Source organism: Hetaerina americana, unplaced genomic scaffold (genome assembly GCF_022747635.1).
Source record: "Hetaerina americana unplaced genomic scaffold, ioHetAmer1.1.p SCAF_1, whole genome shotgun sequence".
NCBI classification, from domain to species: domain Eukaryota; kingdom Metazoa; phylum Arthropoda; class Insecta; order Odonata; family Calopterygidae; genus Hetaerina; species Hetaerina americana.
Window position 1 is genome coordinate 118,740,723 of NW_027286069.1, and position 23,984 is coordinate 118,764,706.

At 33.8% G+C, this 23,984-nt stretch overlaps 1 protein-coding gene across 4 annotated transcripts in view; it reads right to left on the bottom strand.

The window, feature by feature from the left end:
- LOC139696128 (zinc finger protein 497-like) overlaps positions 1-23,984 on the bottom strand; it is a 116,703-nt gene that overhangs the window by 20,550 nt on the left and 72,169 nt on the right. For 3 of the 4 annotated variants that reach the window (XM_071594731.1, XM_071594740.1, XM_071594726.1), the window contains 2 exons: positions 15,714-15,985; positions 1,430-1,534 (listed from right to left, as the gene is read on the bottom strand). In XM_071594731.1, coding sequence (XP_071450832.1) covers positions 1,430-1,534; positions 15,714-15,985 — 377 coding nt within the window. The remainder of the gene's footprint in view (positions 1-1,429; positions 1,535-15,713; positions 15,986-23,984) is intronic. The other variant, XM_071594750.1, reaches the window with a different exon arrangement.

Sequence of the window (23,984 nt, forward strand, 5' to 3'; positions counted from 1 at the left end):
TACGAAGTCTTAGATGACAGATTATTTGTCAATTGAAAATTAATTTCTGCAGGTTTTGCTTTGTGTGACAGTATGGTTATGCTTTCACATGTATGTACCTATACTTGTGAAAAATATGCGACCTCATAATGTTCTTCTTTTTTATTCATAATTTATTGTACATATGGCTTGCATTTAATAATTCTGTTGGAGTCAATATTACTTCTTAAATAGATATACTGTTTGGTCGAGTGACGTTGCCAGGCAGCTTTCATGCTTTCGGTCCCTCGTGTTGATTTATTACTAACATCCTAAATCCTTCATTCACAAGAACCTTTAGAACTGTTATCAATGATGCCCTGAGAATGAAGATAGGCATTCTATAAGGGATATTTTAATGGCATGGCAGTCCTTGCGTCTAAAGCTAATAACAGCCACAGAATTTCTGAAATGGCATGAACATTTGGTTGGTGATGACTTTTTATGAAAAATTTAGGATGATATATTTCTTTCAACCACTTGAGGCCCTTTAAGGAAACCATGATCGAAAAAATTAACTCTAGAGCGCACAATAGCATAACTGACTGTTGAAATGTACCAGCAAATGGATGAATAATTTTAAAATGCCTAATCCTCGAGACTACACTGAATTCTATCAGCGGTGAAGCAAAACAGGTCTACTTAATGACACCCATCCAAACACATACGGCCCCATTATCCCCTACAACGAGGAGCATTGAATTCCTCTTCCGATCCTTATTACTTGAGAGAGGAGGAGGGAGGAGTAGGATTACACGAGTAATTAATCAACATGGTGCCCAACAAACCATGCAGCTAAAGAAGGAGGAACTTATAACTGGTCCAGACAATATTTATACTGGCACATAAAAGAAGGGGAAATGTTTTCCTACATGCATACTCGTATTTTGCTAGAACAAAAATCAGAAGAGAGTGGAATGTTTGCTCATACTTAATCGTTAACATCTATTATTCATTACAGATTGCATAAGCCATGAAAAAGCTACCAGTGGTAGAAAAGTAGGAGAAGTGCAGCAGAAAGAAAAACAATCTTGGTCACTGAGGAATGAAACTTCAAACCACTGAAAAAGTCATGAGATCTATATAAGGTTTATAAGAGACAAAAGCTTCGATTTCTAAGATATATAGTATCTCTCCTTAGACTAGGAAACTCAATACAATAACCTGTCTTTTCTGAGATTTGATGTGAGATAACACCGTAAGGAGGTTGGGCACCGCGGCCTAGAGTGAGCTCGATTGAGAGGTGGACGAGAGTGCATGCCGTAATCAAGTAAGAATTGACGTTCCTCCAACCCCAAAGGAAGCAATCAGGAGGGAGGGAGAGGGGAGGGGTGGCACGAGGTGAGGGAGGGAGGGGTGAGATGGGCTTTTGAGAATTGAGAGAGATCTCCGGCAGGAGGAGATGGCTGACTTAAGGTATGACTCGGTTCCATCAGGTCCGCAGGGGGTGTGGAGCCGCATGTGGTTGGCGTATCCCGGGCCGCTCTTGAAGTGCTTCCCACAGCGCTCGCACGTCCTGCCAGACGACACAACGACACAAGCACAGGATTAGGGTGGGTGCGACGTGTGCAGTGCGTATTCTCAGCCCAAGTGGAAATGTCTACACCCCCCCCAATCTAATTAAGGACTCGAGTAAGTTTGTTCACTTTTAGCCTACTTGATTGTGAGGCAATTGGTCAACCTGTCCAACTCAGAGCAGAGTGATTGCAAGGAAGATGTTCTTTGAGCCTACATACACTAGAGAGACCTCACCAAAATTATAGGATGAAGACGTGAGGACCACAATTAAATGTAACCATGAAAGGCACAAATCTATTCAACATTTCCAGAGATGCTCCTAAACAAAAGCCATGAATTAATAAAAATATCATTCAAAATGGATGGATATAGTTTACATATTGTGGTGATTTGGTTTAAGTGATATCTAATTTAAAAAGAGCATTTATACTAAATCATATCAAGATGAGCTTAAAGGATATTTTTATTAAATTATTTTTGAGGAAAAAACAATTACTACACCAAAAAAATTTCTTACATCAAAAACTTCAGCAATAAAAGAATAATGGAATTTTAATGTTACACAAAATAATTATCAACTGAATTAAAGCCATGACTTAACAGAGTAATTGAATGCAAAAATTAGTTAATTTTCTCCAATAAATTTTGGAAAGCTAATTTAAAAATGCACATTACTTCTATTAAAATTAAATAAATGCCATCAATATAGCCTCATGTACATGATATTCCATCGTTAATGTAACTGAAAGAATAAAGATGAATCAAATAATATAAAACAATCTGGGCTGGGAAAGTGGCCAAAAATTATGCATTCTTTAGAAGGTTCCCTAACACCCCAGGGGAATTAAAATATAAAACCATAATGCTGAATTAAAGGCATAAAAAATGTAATCAGTGATTTTCACCAGTTTCTGCAACAAAATCAGCTAATTGAATTAATGAAACAAGATCTTGTCTTGGTTTTGACAATGAAAAACTTATAGTTCACAATTCACACACACTGCATTCTTCATGCAAAGCTCCAGAGAAGAGAAGTCTACCCACAGTTGCATCATCCTAAGTCAAATATTGACTTGTTAGGTGATAAAGATAATAATTATAACCTTCGCTGAATATCTAACGTGCACCCAAAATTAAAATGAGAAAATTTATTCTTGCTCCCATATTTTTTAACTTCATTCTGGAGGTAAAATAAAGGAATAATTTTCATGGAGTATGTTGAAATTCATAAAATCAAAATGAGGTATGCTATTACAGTATTAAGAAACAAGTATTTCAATTTTGATTGGTACCTAATCAATATTACATTGCCTCTTCTGCAATTTTTATGCAAAGCTCATAGCTATTCTAGAAGTGCCAAGCCAATTACAAAACACCAGTGAAAATGAGATGTACACACCCGAGGCATGGGAAAAAATAATGTTTCCAACATGTCAGCCAGAGAGATCCCGTCCTCCATAAAATACAACAGCTAAAATTTAACAGAAGGGACCGAACAGGAATTTCAGCATATATCTACTTCATTATCTATCAGTATCAGAATATGGTATGCTTGTATTTTAAAAGGTGGCCAAATCAGACCAATATATCCGCACCTTGGCATTCTAAGGATAAATGATGTACATAAGAATGTATTATTCTCAAACACGTGGACCTTAAAGTAATGCTAACATGTGGATAGCTATCCCATTACTCATTATTAACAGTTACATTCTATTAGGAAATTTAATGCTTACCATTTAAGGCGGTTACAGAGTATTCCATGATGTTATTAATAGCTTTTTGTAAAATTCTAACTTAAATGTTCTGTAGTTTCAATAAAAGTGTTATTAAGAGCTGTTTAGCCATACCATACATTTTTCATTTCCCTAGAGTTATTAGCAACAAACCATTTAAATAAATTTTTAAAAACTAAATAGAGCACCTCCTATTTATCATATTTTGATGATTGATAGGGTTTAAATTATATCATGACACCAGGGCTTTTTTCAGGTTACTCCCCATGTTATTTATATGCACATCAAAGCAGTTCAGGTTTCATCACAAGTGAACATAATTTTATTTGATATGTATCCAATGTTCTTTTCAGTCTCCTAATATTAAATAAAAACTGAAAATGCTCATAAATCATGAAATATTTTGGGAATAAAAAACTAGAATTCTTAGCATTGTTGCCTATCATTGTTAATAGTCCGATGTGAAGGCCAAAATGTGCTGTTTTCGGACTGATGCTAAATAAATAAAAATAAATTACATCAAAACTTTCTCTTAGGATATTCATAGCTACTTTCACTCGTCCTCCAAAGAAATAAGATTAATAAAACTAATTATAAAATTATCAGGAAAACCTCTTATTCTGCTGTGATCTCATTAATTGTAGTGAAAGTAGATGAGTGACAAGCTTTTAGTACGTGGATTGGGAGTATGGCTGCCAAAGATTATCAATGGTACCTGGAATGTGGGGACACAGAATGGCAAATGTCAATACTGCCCACAAGGCACTATACTAAGACTCTGAATTTATCAAATACAACTTCACGGCGAAACTGATTTACACATGTGTATGCTATCAGCAGGAGAAGTGTTTTGACTTATTTTGATTTAAAATTCATCATCCTAGAATTTGGGAACTCCAAAACTAATTTCTACATATATTGAGGTTATTCACATTCAGAAGTAAATTTCATCCTACCTCTTCTGCCCTTTATATAGCTATGATTGCAAAAATAACAATGTGTGCATCAACTTCAAATATATGCTGGTTAGATCAATGTCAAACTGGCTTATTTAACTAATTCTTCACATATGATATTATAAAATCATAATGACTTAAGAACTCTTCCGGAAGACATTTAGCATAGAATTGGGAAAAAATGTAAATTTTTGCAACAAGTTTCTGGTATAATTGAATATTACATTATTTTACATGAAAATATTAGAAAATTTTTATTGTAATAACTAAAACTTATCACGGTTTTTATTTTTCTTGCTGGCAAGTGATACCATTCACATAATTATTTTTAAATCGTAAAACTAAATGGAAATGTTAGAAGGAATCAATCCATCACTTGTGGTCTCCTTATATCCCATGCTTATCCTATATATTTATTTCTCTGTTGCCTACCACCTCAAAAAGGCCGTAGGTAACAGAGATGGTTTATTCTCTCTCTCTTCTCATCCTGATTCTTCACTTGATGCCATCAAATGCTTGATGAAAGTTATGGGCAGATGCCTATGCTCTGCTCACTAACAATTATCTAAATCATCTTGCTATCTCAAAAACAATCAAAGACCTGTACATGATACATTGTTTATGTTTCTCTCCACTTTTCACTTTCATTTTTCATATATCTCTCCATTAATTTCACTTCCGATTTAATACTACACGTCTCCTCCCTCCATAAAAACCACTAATGGCCAGAAGTCACTCTCTCTGTATTTTGAACCGATGAAGCTTAGAGATTTGATTCATGAATTGGCTGAATGATTCAATCCCAAATCCAAAAAAAGTCAATTTACTGCATTCAAATTTCACCCATGTACATTAGCACATTGGAAAGTTCTAATCCTCCCAGCATTTACTTACCAATATTAAAATATTATATACTCTGGACTTGGGCATTAAGAACATAATTACATAACCATTGGTTATATTTCATTAACACTAGTGAAATGGAGGTAAGCGAATGTGATCACATACCAAATTAATGGAAACTTATTTAAATTGTATTCATGCGCTCCATCAAACTTGAAAATCAACTGTAAATGTTTGATAAGTGTTAGCATATGTTAACAACATTCAAAACACACAGCAACATTCACAAAGGACAAAAAAAAAGAGGAAATTTTGGAGTATTTCCTTGAAGTAGGCACAGTGGAATGGTAGCACATACATATGGATTTGAGAAAATACACCAATGCCTTTGAAATGGAAATGGTAATAGCTGATGAGAATTACTAAGGAGTTGTTGATTATTTTTTTAGAAATACTAGTTGGTGAGACAAAATTATGTTTCCAATTTTTAATTGAAATTTTGACACTGCATTTACCTTTTAAGCTTGGGATTCATGTGGATGATCCAAATTTTCAAATTTTATGGCAAGTGCAACAAGCACCACATGACAAATGCTAATATCTTCGCATACGAATGCTGCAACTTATATTTACTAACAACATTCCTTCCCTCCTCTCCATTAAATCAACCCTCACTGTGGCAGAGAGCCCCTGCGCATCTTATGTTTTCTCATACTGAAATCTGCGGAGTTAAACTAGGGCAGTAAATCATGTGAAGGGATCTTAACATTGAGGGAAACTAAGAGAGCTATGCTTTAATATGCAGATGGAGGCAGCAAACACAACCAAACTGGCAGGGGAAAAAATCAAATAACTCTGATATTGATGTCTTAAAATACATCTGTAATTAATGTACACAGAGGGGATACAAAAAGTAGAGCTATGTATCAGATTATAAGGTTTTTCATCACTTTGGACAACTATTGAAATATTGCCCATCATTTGGCAAACAGGGCACTTGGGTCAGTAATGGTTGCCAATATATATGCATCCATCTCCAATAAGCTTTCTGCGAGGCCAAGTGGAAAAATATGCAGAAATTACTGTCAGTGAAATACACTGGACTTAATTAACTCGACTGTATCAACAGTAAGTGAAGCAAAAACATCTCATCACCCATGATAAATTACATACACAATATACAAAATGGAATTGAGCAAAGGACTTCCTGAAACGCAAAAAAACAGGGACTGTCAACATTTTCAAGGGAAATTACATACTTAGGGGAAGGAATGATGTCCTACCAACAAGTAAAAGAAAAAAAAATTGCCAAAATGCCAAACCAACATATAATTCTCAAGCTAGATAACTGATTTTCTTCCTCTAACTCGAACGGAGAAATAACAGAAGAAGAAGTTTGCAAAGAATGAGGAATCGGATGGAAAATGTTTCAGAGGACAACCTTGGGTGTAATTTATTCAAACAAAGATGAGAACTACAAAATTATTGCCAAATCTGATATGAATAAAACACATCAAAAACTCCACTTGGATACATCATGACCTGGTGGTCATCGTGTGCAGGAGGGCCGCGGTTCAATTCCTGGGCACACCTCTGGGCACCTTCAGAAGCTGATGCCCTCAGCTTCACCCAAGTTATGTGATTACTGGGAACCAGATCATCATGGGTAACCATTGCAGAGTAGGGAAAGAAACTGGACCCCCAACCCAGACGTGTGAATTTCAAAAGCAGTACAGGGCTTAGTACTCTCCACTCTCACCTATCAAACCAACCAATAAATTGATAACTGTGATGGTGGTTTAGATACATTAAAAAATGATGCAGCCTACAACTGATGCAAAATTTTGGACACAAATTTTGAAGACACAGCAGTTCACAAAAGTTATCAAAACCATGAAAATGTGTGGTAGAATTATAAAATTCAACCATTTGTAGAATGAAAATATGTTGTCATACGTTGTTTCCGCAATAAATACGCAAACTGGTGGCCATGACGCAGACTGTAGTCTGCGTCATGGCACCATGTCCACACACTGGCGGCTCTAGTTACCTGAGACCCAATGAGCCATCTATGCTTGGTGAATCGACGAGCTATGCATCTGGTGCCAATTAAGTTGGTTTCTGTTGTCCTCATTTTTAATGTTTAAGAAAATGGAAATTGACGAATCAACATCCGAGTTTTTGGTGAAATGGGGTGAAAGATAACAAGGAATTACTGAAATGTTGACAGCTGTTTAAAATGATAATTCTCTGAAGAAAACATCAATTTTCAAGTGGATTAAGCATCTTAAAGATGGCCAACAGGACGCCACGGATGATGCAAGGCCGGGACGACCTTCAACCACCTGTGTAGACAACAACATTGATCGTGTGCGGTCCCTTGTCCTTACCGATGGTCGAAAAACTGCCCGAATGATAACTGATGAACTGAATTTAGGAAAATCAACAGTGCACACTATTTTAATCGAACATGATGGATGGATCCTTCACCGTGACAATGCACCTGCACATTCAGCATTGAATGTCCGCCAGTTTCTGGCAAAAAACGCAATCACCATCCTTGATCGTCCTCTTTATTTGCCAGATTTCACCACCAGCGACTTTTTCCTATTGCCAAAATGCAAAAAAGTGATGAGGGGGCATCACTGGGAAGATGTGGACACAATAAAGCAAGAAATGACGAGAAAACTAAAAAGCCTAACTGCCGAGGAGGACTTCCCAGGGTGCTTTAAACAGTGCATGAAAAGAAGAAGGAATAAGAAGGCATAGCCATACGAATGGAGACTACTTTGAACAGGGGACAAAATCGATGTTGAACAAATTTTGCAAAGTAAAGTTTCTATGGCCTCAGTTAGCATATTAATTGGACAGAGTAGTAATCCTTCAACCAAACCAAATTCGGGTATCTTTCACTGCCAACAACATAGTTATAATTTTGGAATATTTATGTACGGACACAATTTATTTATGTAATATACACCCAAATTCTTAGGGCAGTTGCCCAATTATCTTTTAGATGTTATCTATTTTATTGAGTCAAATTTAAATTTGGATTAACTATTGTGAAGCTTGAAATTCATCTTTAAAAATTCATTTTGCAATGTGATACTAATACAAAAATAAGATCACCATGATCAATTGTTCCTGGCTCAACTTTGTAGAAGTTCATGTTCATTAAAAGAAGAACGCCATGTTTTAATAATAGTAAAGAAATATGCTAAAACACTGAATAACTTTTATTATGCACTGGTATTAATTTTATTTAAGAAGACAATTAAGTCAGAACCAACTTTGGCATATTTTAGAGAGGACTATATTTGTTGACTTGTTCTGCTGAGGAAAACTCGTTCCATGGAATGTTAATTTCTTTGGAGGAAATAATACTTTTGAGTGAGATGCAACTAACAATTAATATCACTCATCTTTGGCTGGCCAAATAATATGACCTCAAAGTTCATTTAAAAAACAAACCTGACATTTGCATCTTGAAAATATGGCCACGTCACTCTAGAGAGTTTCGATACCCACACTTGCTCAGATGAGCACTGTGGTCTCCCGCAGTTTCTTTGGAATTTGTCAAGGTATAAATAGCCTTAGTGTTTAAAGTTGGCTTTAACCTCAAGGACAGTGGCGCCTCGCACACGACTACGAATGCCTGTGACATTGTATGTACAGTATTTCGTCACAACATCTTGTTCCTTTAAAAGCCCCAAAATTTCAGAGTTTAAGAGGACGCCTCGGTAGCTTAAGTGGCTAAAGCACTCAACCGGATATTGAGGGATCTGGGTTCGAATCCCAGTCAAGGCGAATGATTTTTACACTCTGAAATTGTTGCATTGAAATGCACATTAGCGGATGACTCCGTTACAAGTTACTGTCGCGGCATCTCCCGCAGTTTCTTTGGAATACACATTGCACTAAGAAATAAGAGCTTCTGGTGCTTAACTCTCACAATAAATTGATAAAATCTTATTGGTCAAATAGAAAGCAATATGTTGAGTTTGGTGGGGCACAATCAAAAACCTGCACTGTGCACAACCGCATTTACACAAGGTTTAGTCTTGGTGCCACTACTATTTCCTCTTATGGACAATAATCAGATGGCCATGCAAAATTCCCTGCAAATCCATTCTATCAGCTGATTATATTTTCTAATTCATATGGTTAGAGATACAAAAACTATACAAAGGTTCTATGAGAAATTAATCCTGATCAATTGCAGAAATGGTGGTTCCCTGTCAATGATCTCTACTTGAACAATGACTAAATCCAACATTTGCTTTCATCTTTTACACAAAATCAGTAGAAACTAACAAACCTATTTAACTACTAGACTTCCTTCTCAACTCTTAACTAACCTGGGAGGATTAATTTCATGGCGTGCTAAACTATCTCGAGCCACATTTCCATTAAGGACATGGAAAACATTGCTACTGAGAGCAATCCTTGTTAACGCATACTATACATTTTTCCATTGCCATCTGTTATATGGATTGAAGCTATGGGGTAGGTCCTTCGGTGATATAGAAGAAAGCTATCACAATAATGGCATTGCAGCTTCTAGAGATCACTGCAAACCACTGTACACTGCTCATTGTCTTTTTTGACAGTTCACAACCTATATATTTATGTTACCTTATGTGATGTACAATAAAATGTTAATATTCTCTCGACAAGACACAATCTGCATAAGTACAGAGCAGGAAACATCATATTCTTGCTTGGCTAAGACCCAAGACTGCGAAATGTATGGTTATCACATTATTTAATTAAATACCTGCTTCTACATAGAGCACCAACATTTTAACATCCAAAATCAGACTGTGTATTAGCAGCAATTAACCAAGCATTTCTAGTAGGCCAATGAATTCCTGGAGACTCACACTAATGATTTTATTTTCAAAACAAATGTATGTACACAGGTGCTCTGCCTTGTTTAATATTTTTTAGCAATATCTATTGTGGTATATAACCATGAAATGATAAATTATGATCACGAATGAGAAGAATTTTAAAATGTCATAACCATACCTACTTCTTCATAATTAATAATGATACCTCCACATATTACTGAATTGGATTCAAAACACATCAGTTCATTGCATGAAATGTCAACATCAAAGACATTTTACTAAGGAAAATATGGATATCTCTCCAAGAAATTGGATAATTGTGATTTAAGGAAAATAATAAATCTAATTATATTTCATTGAGGGAGTTAGACAGGACTTGAAAAGAGAAGAACCTTTACATTTGAAAGTAAATAGTATTAGTGTAGAGGATAACATAACATGAACAATTCTGTTTTGTCGATGCAAGGTAATACTAAAAATGAATTCACTTTGGGAATGCCGAATAAATTATTGCATTACTTATGCTCATTTACTGCCAGTCATTTACATCCGAGGAAAAATTGCAATACTTCATATTGTGAATTAACAAATGTTATATGTTAAAAGAAAGCAAAATCAGGGTGGATTTTGTATGAAACATCTCCCTTTCATTATGCCTGTATTATTTTTGTGTAAGACCATAGTATGAAGGAATGCACAGGAAATGGGTTTAATCCGGAAGTTTCAAATGGCTATGATGAAGAGAAAATACATTACCAATACCAACACAGTTGATTTTTGACATGTTCAATTCCCTGAGATAGGAAATTAATAGTAACAATGATATCAATTATTAACATAAATTCTTAAAAGAAGTTTGACATAATGTCTGAACACCCAAATTTCAACCAAAATTGCCATTTTTTTTACAGCCCAGGATGACCTAGTCAAATTGAAAGCTTGGTACAACAAATCAAATGTGCTGCCCCAAGAAATTTTTGATTTCAAGATTTTACTATTTAGCAGACAGGCAGACTCAACAAATTTGTTAATGCAACTATTAAGTGATTAAGTATAAAGGGGAATTGACTGCCAGAATATGTCACTTAATGTTTTCCTTGTTACCATTCGATTCTTGTATGTATTTCACATAACTTTCACTATATAGTATTTTCAATCGATTAATTATACACTTTTTTGTCGGTACCTTAATATGCCTCAAGAATAGGCATAACTTCACATTATTAACTGTGTTAACTATAGAATTTAACTGCTAATACAATAAAAACCATTACCTATTACAAAAAATGGCCAGCCAGATAAATATGATATAGCTACCTCCAGCTACGTGGTAAGCAGACATTCAAAGCAGAAAAAAGTAAATTATACAATTTTCTAACTTTCACTTAGAGATTTTGGTCAGTACTGTCTGTTGCGTCCATTTATTTAACTTTTTATTACAGCAACTTTTTTACACAATAAATAAATTGTGTTTGTATAGAAGATTTATTTTTTAAAATTGGTATTTGCCCATGCACCAACTACAAACCCACATTTCTTCAAGGGAAAATGTTTGGATTTTAAAAAAATGTTTATGATAAAATTCCACAATCATGCAAACAACACCAAAAGGCCAACATAAAAATGCAAAGCCATAAAATAAAATATGCAAAACCTAAAAATGCACCATGTTGCAAGTACTACAATGCTGATATATCAATCTTCCACTGAGAAAAGTATAACTTCACAGTATGTAAAATATTACCTTTTTATTAGATCCTCATATCAATTTTTATGAATCCATTTGATTTTCAAAATTAAAAGGACTCATGCATAATGCAAATCATGGATGATGTTATAAAAAAATTAAGAAACAGAGCATCGATAAATAATTTTCCATTGGATGATTACACCCCATGACTAATTTGATGTCATTACATAATTATTGAATGTTGGAGTAAAATTATTTTAAGAATGACCTACAATGAATCATAAGGACTTATCACTTGAGGTTATAAATTATTTGAATATCCATTTTTGCATACAGACTGGTGTGAATTTTTAAAGAGTCAAATCCACAACATAACTTTTTCCCAAACCATATTTCACAATGGATAAATACTCGTGAGTAAATACTCTATCTTTACAGTAAAAATATTTCTTAAATAAATATATGATACAATACTGCCAAAATCATAGAGTTAATATTCAAGACGTTAAATAGCCTATGCTTCAGTACACACATGAGATCTGTTCCATAATGAGTATTCATTTTTTTGGCAGAATTTATTCAACAAATTCTTCATTTGATGATATATTGTTACCTTAATGTGTAATGTACATGTATAAATTTCAATGGCAGATGCCATGGCAAATTGAAACATATTCAATTCACCTGTGGCAATGAAGGAGATAACACGTGACAAGCAACACTCTGCGTTTGAAATATTGCTTTTGCCTGAACAAATCATCAACCACGGCCTATAGAATAATACACGAGGCTTAAAGGAAGTCTGCTCTTCCCTACTGCACAATTAGCATTTCAAAAGTTTCAACAGAGGGGAGACAATCATATTTAGAGTTGAACAATTTTGAAGTTTTTCTTAATCTCCCAGGAGTCTGCACACAGTCCCAAGTAACTTTCCCTGTTCCCCAATGAGAAGATACTCCTGTGGGAAGCATTTTTCATCATCAGGAGCACGCATAGGCAAACTAAATGTTTCAAATTTTAATGCCTACCACTGATGCATTAGTGGAGTCCAATCAATGAAAATTGTACCACATATACATTACACATTTAGCTAACAAAAAACAAATAAATACATTGAAGAATAAATCATTAAAATAAAAAGTATGAAAACTTTTATTTAACAGACCTTTCATGTACTGAAAGTCTATGTTGATCAAACATCTCAACTTAAAATAAACCAACCTAAAAAGCAAGTGGATGATAAATGGTAAACATTCATATTACTGAACACCTATGAACTATATATTGTTGTTCGACTACACTTCCATGTAGTTACACTCAAGCAAAACCAGTCTTTTATAAATTTCCATGGAATAGGAAAGAAGTGGAACACAGGAATATGTTGATTAAGGGAATTCATAATTTTCAGAAAGTGTAATTAAAAACAGGACACCCTTTTGTTTGCCCAAACATTAAAAATTCCCCTCTGACATCTTGAGTCTTTTCGGGTGACTGAAAGAACAAGTTGTGTCTCTACTAAATAAATGCATAGCCATTACCTTATACTGGTTCTTCCAGCAAACAACATTTTCAAGATCAACCCATTTGGATTCACCATAACTCATTGTCTGCGTAAACAGCATTACAATGATCCTCAAATTGATCTACCATATTAGCCTAGTTTCAGCTTCCACGTCATCAATTCTGAACTCTCAAGACCAAACTGAATTTTGTTCTGTACTTCATTGTAATAAAGCTAACTCCACAAATGTGTTGACACAGATGGCAATCAATTACTTAATATTCTGTCAGTTTTTATTAATTAAATTGTCACCTGAATTTGAACATTTTCCTCTCAAGCACTTCCGGAAGTTGAGTAAAACCTAGGGTAAATATGGGAATCAATTCCCACGGCGATTTTCAGTTTATCTTCTAATGAGAAAGCTTGTCTTTTCAATTTTTCAACATTTAAAATGAAAAATAACTAAATACTGTCGGAGTACTTAAAAAAAGTAGAATCATCAAATGCACAACAAAAAGTAATGCTTCAAATGTTTTTACCATAATGAAAGCATAGCAGTAGTGTTTGGCATGTAAATAATAGTTAATGCATTTATTATCTGTGCTAATTTACTTCCCAATCATGCCATTGTACAAACTTTTAATTAGGCAAAGCCATCAAACATTAAATCATTGCAATGTTTGACACATTGTATTTAAGCATTGATATTAACATAAAACAATGTAAACACATTTTGAAATGTTTTCTATGTACTTATGCAAAACCACTGAATTTTTATGTAAACATTTATGACTGCTAGATTTGTTAGTTTCCCTATACAGTATGCTATTTGCCACCTTTATTTCCATTAACATTATCAAGTGATACATTTTAAATATAATTATCAATTGGATATGATTATAGTCTGATGATATAGAAATTTAATAGCTTGAAAAAATGGCAAAAAGGAAGAAAAATATGTTTGGAGGAAGTTGAGACAGTGAGATGTCACTATAATTACAATTAACTACATGTGCAAGCACTGATACCAAACCACACGGATGAATGTTAAATTGGATACTAAATCCTATCTCCCATTATTCAAAAGAAGAGAGTACAATTAACAGGTCATAGGGATACATGATTACAATTAAAAGTGGAAAGTAGAATTCGTAGGTTAATGAATGACTGGTTCATTCATGTACCACGATTGCATTCAAAATTTTCCTCAACATTAAAAATTCCCCCTGGTGTCTCCTTGGATGGCAAACTAATTTGCAATTCCATGATTGGCTTTTCTTAATGAGTACCAACTCTTCTCATTTATGCAACTGAGCGTCCGAACTTAACAAATGCCTGATTTGCGGCCATTAATTCATCATAATAAATCATTCAGTAGAGCTTTGTTACTTAGCCTTTGCTCTAAATTTTTATTAGTTCCTGATGATATAATTACATTAATTGAAAAAATTTTTTTTTAAACTATCAACCACTGTACGTAACAAAAAATCTCATTGAAAGTTATCTTTTTTAAATGATTGGTATATTTGAATCAAATTCAGTTTCAGTAGAATGAATCTAATACATAATGAAAGCAAAGAGATGAATTAGCGTATTTTCCCATCGATAACGCGTGCGTTACCTATACAAAAATGTTCAGATGATCGAAAAAATGATGATGCGCATTATGTAATGAAAATTTAAATATTCAAAACGTAGATGCATTTTTACACAAACACACATCCAATATAGATTTATTTTTAAACACAATATATATAATTTTTATGCACATAAATATAAATATATATATATATAAATATATAATATATATATATGATATATATATATATATATATATATATATATAATATATATATATATATATATATATATATATATATATATAATATATATATATATATATATATATATATATATATATATATATATATATATATATATATATGATATATATATATATGATATATATATATATATAAATTATAAAAATATAAAAATTCTGGGCGCACGTTATACATAAGGTGCGCGTTATCCAAGGGAAAATACTGTAATTCATCACTGGGACTGGCAATCTGATGTAGTTTGTCTTCTTGAAAGAGGAACATTGAGAAAATATCTATGAATGCCAAATACCCTGATTGACTTTTCATTTTGGCCAAAAATAAAATTACATTATATAATTCTGAGTGGTTTTTCATTTAAATAATAAAAAAATAATTTCCAAGTGTAGAAATGCATCCATTGTGTGTGATAAAGATCTTATTCTTTGTTTAACAATTGTACATTGTGGAGCGGTGTATTTGAACTCCAACATGCTTGGAAAGAAAATATGGGAAAGCGGTTCTGGAAAATAATATTAGACATTATCTTCCAACATTTAATATTATTTTCACTGGCAATGGCTGGCACAGAAAGGCAATGGCAGGTAGTCTTGTTCCATCAAAATTCAATGAAGAAGGGCAAAAATGATCAGGGCACAAAAATATTTGAAATAAGACAAAATGACGGCATATACCAAGTACTTGATGATGTTCTGAAGCAATGCTTTGGCTGAAGCTGGCAGGAAGAGAGGGAGAGGGCGGATGAAAGTGCTCTTACCTGTGATTCTCCCCCGTGTGCGTCTTGGCGTGGTAATCGAGCGCGGCACGCTGCGCAAATGCCCTGCCACACGCAGCAAAAGGACAAGCAAACGGTCTCTCGCCCGTGTGGAGCCGGGCATGGTTCTCCAGCCCCAAGCGACTCTTGAAGGTCTTCCAGCACACGGGGCAGAGGAGAGGGCGCTCCCCGGGGTGGGACTCAACGTGGCGCCTCAGGTCACCAGCTGAAGCGTATGTGGTGCCGCAGAGCTTGCAGCTGAATGGTCGGTCACCCTGGTACCGCAGAATCAAAGCAACAGCCGAGGAAATGTTTATTAACAAATTAAATCCGATCTCACAACAATAACATTTATTGCAGAAAATATAATTTAAACCATTATATGTAATTAAATAAAACACCTGAGTGTTTTATTCTTAGATATCATGTTATCAGCAAAACAAAACTGTAACAAAACCAAGTGTATTCAAATGTCCATTAAGTGTCAATTTTTTCATCGAAAATTGATTTCCTATAATCCTTATACTTTACAGTAGGAGTACATTAAAAGAATCCAATTTCATCAAAAACTACGTGAAATGATGGATATACAGTTTCTTAAGAGTGCAACCACAAAAATCTAATTTTAAAAAATCTCTACAACAACAATCACCTACCTATGAACAGTGAAAAGCAAAGTTCAACTCCATTAAAAATTACCTCAATACTTAAATTTTTAAAAACCTTAACTTTGCAGTGATTCATACTGAAATATGTGAAATGTGCACAGCCAATTAGTAATTAATTAAAGCATTGTGTGTACTTCTGTCCTGCTGTAGGCATTTTTTGATTGTCTAATATACTGATGTAATAGAGAGTAAGGATTGATGTGTAATCTCAAATTGATAATTGCGTATAATTAATATTTCTTTTTAATTTACCAGCATCTAGACAATATGAAATAACATTTTATTCAGTCTTACAAAGACCTAACTTTCCATTGGTGTAAGGCATTAGTGAAGTGCATTAGAAAACTCACTATTGGTTGGACGCCAACAAAAAGACATAAGGTCAACACATCCATTTTGTGTGATGTGCAGGTATGCGTGTGTGTGTGTTTGAGAACTGAAGACAAGGACAAGTTTTCATGGAATTATACGTCAAAGCAATTTTATATCATTTTTTAAAGATTTGAGTTTATTTTTTAGATCATTTTAAATTAAAAAGGCATTTGTTTGGTTTTAATCAGGTTTTTTAACTCCCTTATTCTAAATGTCATTAAAAACGACTGATTTTATTGGCCAACAAAAAGGCAATTCAGGATGACAAGGCTGCCCTACACTCCATCTTACAAGAAATATTTGGATTCATATAATCAAAGATATGCATGGTTTTGGTTGCTGCTAAGTATAAATCTGTTCCTCACTACTCACAATAAGGATACGAAGGATTATAATTAATACTTTTTTTAACAGCCTCAAACCTTGTTCAAAAGATCTAATGACATACAACAAGTTGCATCCGAGTGATTTCAAAAATGTTCATGTTAAAGGGGGGTAGACTGAAAAAATTAAACATACCAGTAAAAATTAGAATGTCAATTCATTTTTTAGATCAGTTTAAAGCAAAAATAATGAAAAAGACTTGATTAACATGATTGAAAGGGTGGCCCTTTAAACCATATGTCTATATAATTATCTTCAACTATTTCTCCTGTTTTAATTGTACTATGATATTCCCATAATTTGCAGCCAAATGGTACACTTCATCACAGCTTAAAATGATTGCCCTCTTTTTCTATTTTTCCATTAGAATATCCTTAAATATTGGGTGTAAAATGAGGCATGTTATACAAAAGAATAATTCTCATTCAGCAGTACACTTTACGGTATCAAAAAAAATAAATTATCAATACACCATGGTATAAATTGCTAATGTTCACCTCCAACCCTTTTGAAAAGCACAATTTTTCGGAACTGCTTGCACACAACTTGGTAATTACTGCAAATACCAAACGCATAATATTAAATAAACTGACTCTATCGGTTGGAATATCATGAATGCTCAATAAATCAGCTTCCCAAAAAATCAATTAGTACCGATCACTTGAGACTGCTAAATCAACTTCTCAGGAATTTGATGCCCCTAAGTCAACCCCAATCCTATACATTTCAAATACCCACTTGTATAAGTTATCTACTTAGAACAGGCTCAGGTCATTCCAATGCCAAAAATGGGCTCATCTTCTGACTTTGTATGTTATACACCTGTACCTGTGTTATGAAGTTTATTAAATAAGCTAGTCCATGCATCAAACTTAACGGTCCTTCCTTAACTAAAAGACTACCTCACAGGCTTCAGAACAGGCAGGTCACTACAGCTATTTTCTGGAATATTGATAACATAACCAAGGGTTTAAGCCATAAGCACCAATGTTGTGGGTATTTCAGTTGACCTTCAAAATGCTTTCAATAGCACTGATCCTATTGTTCTTAAAAGCTATGCCTGATTGATGTCTTTTCTGAGTGATGGAAGCCCCCATAGCACATCTAGTGGCTCCAAACTCATGGGTCAGCTCTAGCCCATTGAAAATTAATGTTGGCCTATCCTTGGCCCCAGACTACTCATCTTTGTCTTTTTCCACTAATCACCTGCCTGGATATTTCACAAGAAGTTCCCTAGTACTGCACACTACTGATAATTCCAGTCTAATATATGAAATATTCATTATTTAAAATTTTTATTAAAATACTCATGTAACTACAATAAATTGCAAGATGCTGATGCATTGCAGCTCCAATTCTATTATTTTAAACAACAATATAAAATGTCCAGCATTTACTTTCACACTGAGAAAGCTTCCCCTTTAAATGATTTAAACAAATTAATTTAATGCCATTTTCAGTAAAATTTCCTCACCTCCTTATTTATGAGACACTGGACTGGTATATTTGTGTGTCATATTTGATTAAAAACTGACCTCTCAGTATTTTCATGAATAGAAACTCAGCTCCTTTAACGCCCCTTTGGCACACACATTGCACTCTATCATGATCAAGCGCAAGCTCAGCCGACATAATGAATTATGTTTTCGGGGGAATCCATCTATTTCTTCGGAGGCAATTCTATTTAAAAATACCTATCTCAGCTTGCAGTATTTGTCTGTGCTTCCACTAAATCACCCTTTTCATTCCATGAAATCATCTCTTCCTTCAGTCTACAGTATTACATTCTTTCCTTGTTCATAAAAAGTCCCTTTCACCTTTACACTCAAAAATATTCCTAATTATCAAGCCCATGAGAAGAGTAAAAGTTGTAGCAATCAGTAATCACACAATCTCGACCTTACAAAGCATACTGTAGTTCACCTGGCTGAATTTTTGGAGAAAGGTTTCAGCTTATTAATTTGTTTTGCATTATCTGTGTTGATGGTGAAATCGTTAGTTATATGACACCAAGGACTAGAACTACTTTATTATTATGGCATACTCCTGTCTGCAGAATACCAATAAATCTGAAAAAAATTAATCAGTAGACCGCATTTGACTCAGGAAAAATGTCACGAGCCCTTAGCCATTAAAATAGTAAAGTCAATTCAATTTATATATATTTCAATCACTAGCTTCATGTTATCGTTGTCTCTTCTATCCAGATCTATCAACACTAAGGAATCTGTTTGAATGCCATTGCTACACGGAGTGAATATGCACAATAACTTTTAAGAGCAGTATCTGAGGCATAGTGGAAATAGTAAACATGAAAATAGTATTTGGTAATGAAGGAAAAAATTTTCAAAACAGCATATTTTGGATTACATAACTTCTCAAGGTCTCTTTGAAAGTTTTCAGTCTTAAATTTTACTGGAAATACTTTTAGATTATAAGTCATACAACAGGGTAAAGGCATATTATGATCCTGTTTGTTTTACAATAGTTTGGTTTTGAAAGTTGCTATAGAACTGAAGGGTTTGCTGCATGTTTCTGTGAACACATCACCCCTCTGCGGAGATTATGGGCAAGAAGCAGATATTGCATTTGAGTTTATGATAAATGTGTTGCCAATCGACTCATTATGCCACATGAACTTTTCTCAGGCAAACCTATTATTTAAATAGGTATTCATAGAATATCGCCTCGTCAATAAACAACGTGAGTGCCAATTTTATCGACATAAAGTCACCTCACATTACAGAATGAATTCACCTCCACTGATTCATAAAAAATACTCAATACCCAAAAATTTAAAATTTTTGAAAATAATATTCAAATGCTCAATTGTCATATTTCAGTCATTATTAGGTCTCAAAAAATGCGCTTGCTGTCATTTTTTTAAATCAATATTTCAGACATTTCTCCAGCAGTAGAAACATTTTCTTACATTTATTTTGAGGTCGAATGAAAAGAATGCAACCTTAAGAAATAATGCTGAAATAAGTATGAGCAACACTGAACTTGAGTGTAGCCAATTACTCAAGGCCACAAAACCATCGATTTACATGAACAATAATATTGTGAATACACTAGAGATGCAGTTGAGCTGATATTCAAAGTAATGATAATCATTTGAAATAAAAACTTCTAACAACCACAGAATCAAGAAATTACAATGTTTTCTGGTCTAATTTCCTCATGTTTTCTATGACACTGAAATGGTCAATGTTATCTTGATTTTCTTCAGTTGAGAAGTTTTTTTCTATATCATGTGTGCCCCTGTAATATTGAATTTGAGGAAAAGGTCTTGCTAAACAGTTAACTAAACCCATTATCATATCCAATAGAATTTTTATTTGTCTAATATTGCTGAAGTTCACTTCATATTAATGTGACCAAACTAGTTATTGATCATTATATCAGTCTTCAAAATAGTATAACTACTTCTCCATAAGCAATTAAACAATTTGTCATTGAAATTCCAAGAACTGAAAACAAATTCCTTTCTTGGAAACTAAAAATATACATTTGAAATTCAGTCGTGCATAAATACGTGAGATGCATTCAAAAGTGGATATAAAACACAATTTTTCAACAATAAACGCTCTAAAGTAATTTCCAATTTAAAGAATTTTTTTCTCAAGTTACAATATAAGATAACAATCAATCTTCTACCTCTAAAATTGTTATGTATGATTAAACATACAATGAAAGCCATGCCTTACAATATAAGCAGCAATGCAATCAAATGGATCTCTGAAAAAATGTTTAAATAATACCAGAGAGTCATGCTACAAGGCTAATTGCTCTAATGATGCCCTTTTATTTCTAGAATATAATATCATTAATTTATAGTCCAAAATCAGGTATATGATACTGATAATGCTATACACAGTACACAGTTCTTTTCACAATACTAATGCCTAAACACTAACACTATTTCCTACCAGAAATAAAACATGCAAACTCACTCATAGCAATGGCAACAAATGTAGGAGCACATTTGTTAGGGAAGGATAGCATTGCCCGAGGCCATGTTCTCAGATTAGAAGTTTCACTGGTGAATCTACTAAACTTCAGCTAAGACATATCCATTCTCTTGGATCCATTTGCTGAAGATATGGCCGTAGCCAAATGAATGTTTCTCCAGCTCCAAGAATGATAGCAATATCCGAGAAGAATAAGTGATCACCAGTGAACTTTCAACATCTAGCAGAAAGGCCAGTAAACTTCAATGTAGCTATTGGATCTCTTTGATAGTGTGCAAATTTTGACATGGATGGGTGCAAAATTCAGTAAACTAACTGCTCAAGTGATAATCACAATTCATCAAAGTGTTGCAGAAAAATCAATTCTAAATGCATATTTGAGGCAAATACAATGGAAAACAAAAGGCAGCTGCATTAATTACAAAACAGCATCATGTTGATGATAGCCAAATATCTGAAATCCCCACCGTAAGTATCGTAATTTAAGAATCAAGTATTGAAAAAATTATTAATTCTACATACCAATTGAAATACTAAAATATTTTTAAAAAAATTAATACAAGAGTAATAAATACCACTTGAAATATTGGGAAAAAATTTTAATGATCAATGCTTCATTTCCTAGACCTGCGAAGGCTAACCTCAAAATGACAGTGGAGTACAGAGGTAACCAATTCAAACTTAAGGCCAAAAATAACATTTTCACCTACTAATCCAACACCTAAAATCTATGCTCGGCAAAATAGGGCTATATATTCAACCAATATTAATCTTTTGGACCATTTTTCAAGGTATTAGTACAAAAATAGTTTTAGACTTCATTGAAACTCAACCCTATCAATGACTATGGGATAGCATGGAAATTATTTGGCTAACAACTAACAATAATAAATCTATTTTTTTGTCAATACAAATTTAAAAGGATAATTCTTTAATCTAAGAGTTTTTTATGCCAATGAATTACTGGTAAAACACAGTTATATTTTGAGACAAGTAATATATTTTTTAATTTTATTCAACATGCAAATTTACCAACTCTTTTGCTTCAGGCTTCACATGATGAAAATTTTTATTTTTTTATTGAGTGTTCTTACTTTTCTCAAACATTATTAAGACCTCATTGGGTACCAAGATTAAGTATTGAAGTTCAGGTCTATAAATATCAACCTTTCGATAGCAGGGTCATAATCAGGATTTCACAGAGATTTAGAGGATTGTGTATCATTTACTTATTGTCTCTCTCCCTGAAACCTTTATCCAGAAGGTGCACTCGCTGGTTAGTGAGACTTGATACATCACGTTATGCAACAGTCTGCTTTGCATCTGAACTTAAGAAGGCTTTTTCCAAGCATTCATATGTTGCAAGAGAAACTAAGTAATGCAGTCAACCCAGAGAGCATGAGTTCATATTGTGCAATTACATCAAGATGAAGTTTAACCCCAGCCTACTCTTTAAGCTCTTTCTCTATTTCATGAGATCCAGGGGTTATTCTAAACTAGATACTGTTATAACTGGCATGGCTAAAACTAAATTTCACATTTTATAGTATTTCTATGATTGATGTAACTTCAAGTTTATGAAGCTTGAAACCTTAAAAGTTAAAACTATTTCTGTGAAAAGGGTATTTTACAGTACAACTTATTCTATGAGCTCTCTTCATTTTGCTGCATATGCATATTAATTTTAATGTATTCCTCCTTAATCCTGATTGATAATCCCGAAATGCCCCTCAACATGTCTGCGACCAGGCTCATACCCATGTACAGTCTCCACTTGCGCATCTTTGTTCCATCAACCCTGCCTTAAGTAATTGACGGTGTGCCTTGTGAGGTCGGATTTCTTTCCCTCAGGGCTAGACTCACGCTCATCTTTTCCTTGACCTTTACCAATTGCTTTACAAATGAAACCATTTTTATCAATAAACACTTTGGCCAACAGTCATCAACTCTTACGGCTGTAATGGGCCACATAACAGATTATTCTGATGAATTTGAACTTATAATCAATTAAAAGCACTAAGTCACTTACAGTTTAATTATTTATCTTCATCAACAGAGTTAAATATTTGAACCTTAAATATCAATTTCCTGGCAAAGTAAATTTTTATACCTAATACATGAATACATTTGAGAACTTTGAGCATCTCTATCATTTTCAAGCCTTTAAAACTCATGCACACATCATTGAAAAGGTAGACACAATATTTTACAAGATTATTATGACAGCTAAATCATTTAAACTATAGTTCATTCTCAATGACCAACGAGCAAATGATCCTTTATCATTTGAATTAAGTGACAAGCTATTGCATTAAGATACTTCCTATGACACCTTCTATGGGTAGTTAAACATACTTTTCTGTGAATATTCAAATGATTAGTGGAATATAATGCCAGAAAATGAAGCAAATAACCAAAGTAACCAACAGTATCACTACTGAAGTAACAACTACCTGTAACGTTGATTGGAAATGAAATCACTAAATTCTAAACCAAAGATTGAAAATATATGTGAATTTTATTTTATCTTTTTAAATGACAGTTATTAAAAGATACAATGGTTTTGAGTACAAACTGACCTCACTACTGTGTATTTTCCTCCACTATGTTAATTTGTTTCCTTTAAAAAGATAAGACGCATCTCATAACTCTTAAGTTGATTCTTCAACCAGCAGGCAAGAGTTTGGAAGGCACTGTTCAATGAAGAAATTACAGTAGTAACATGCAAGGCATAAGGCGAGTGTGTTTTGCTGCAATTTCAAGGGGAATCACCTTCCACTGTTCCTCTTTTACAAGCAATTCCCAGCACTAGCATACCTAAAAATGTTCAAAGCTAAAAATTGAATAAATAACATCCATTCTACGTTCACCTCAAA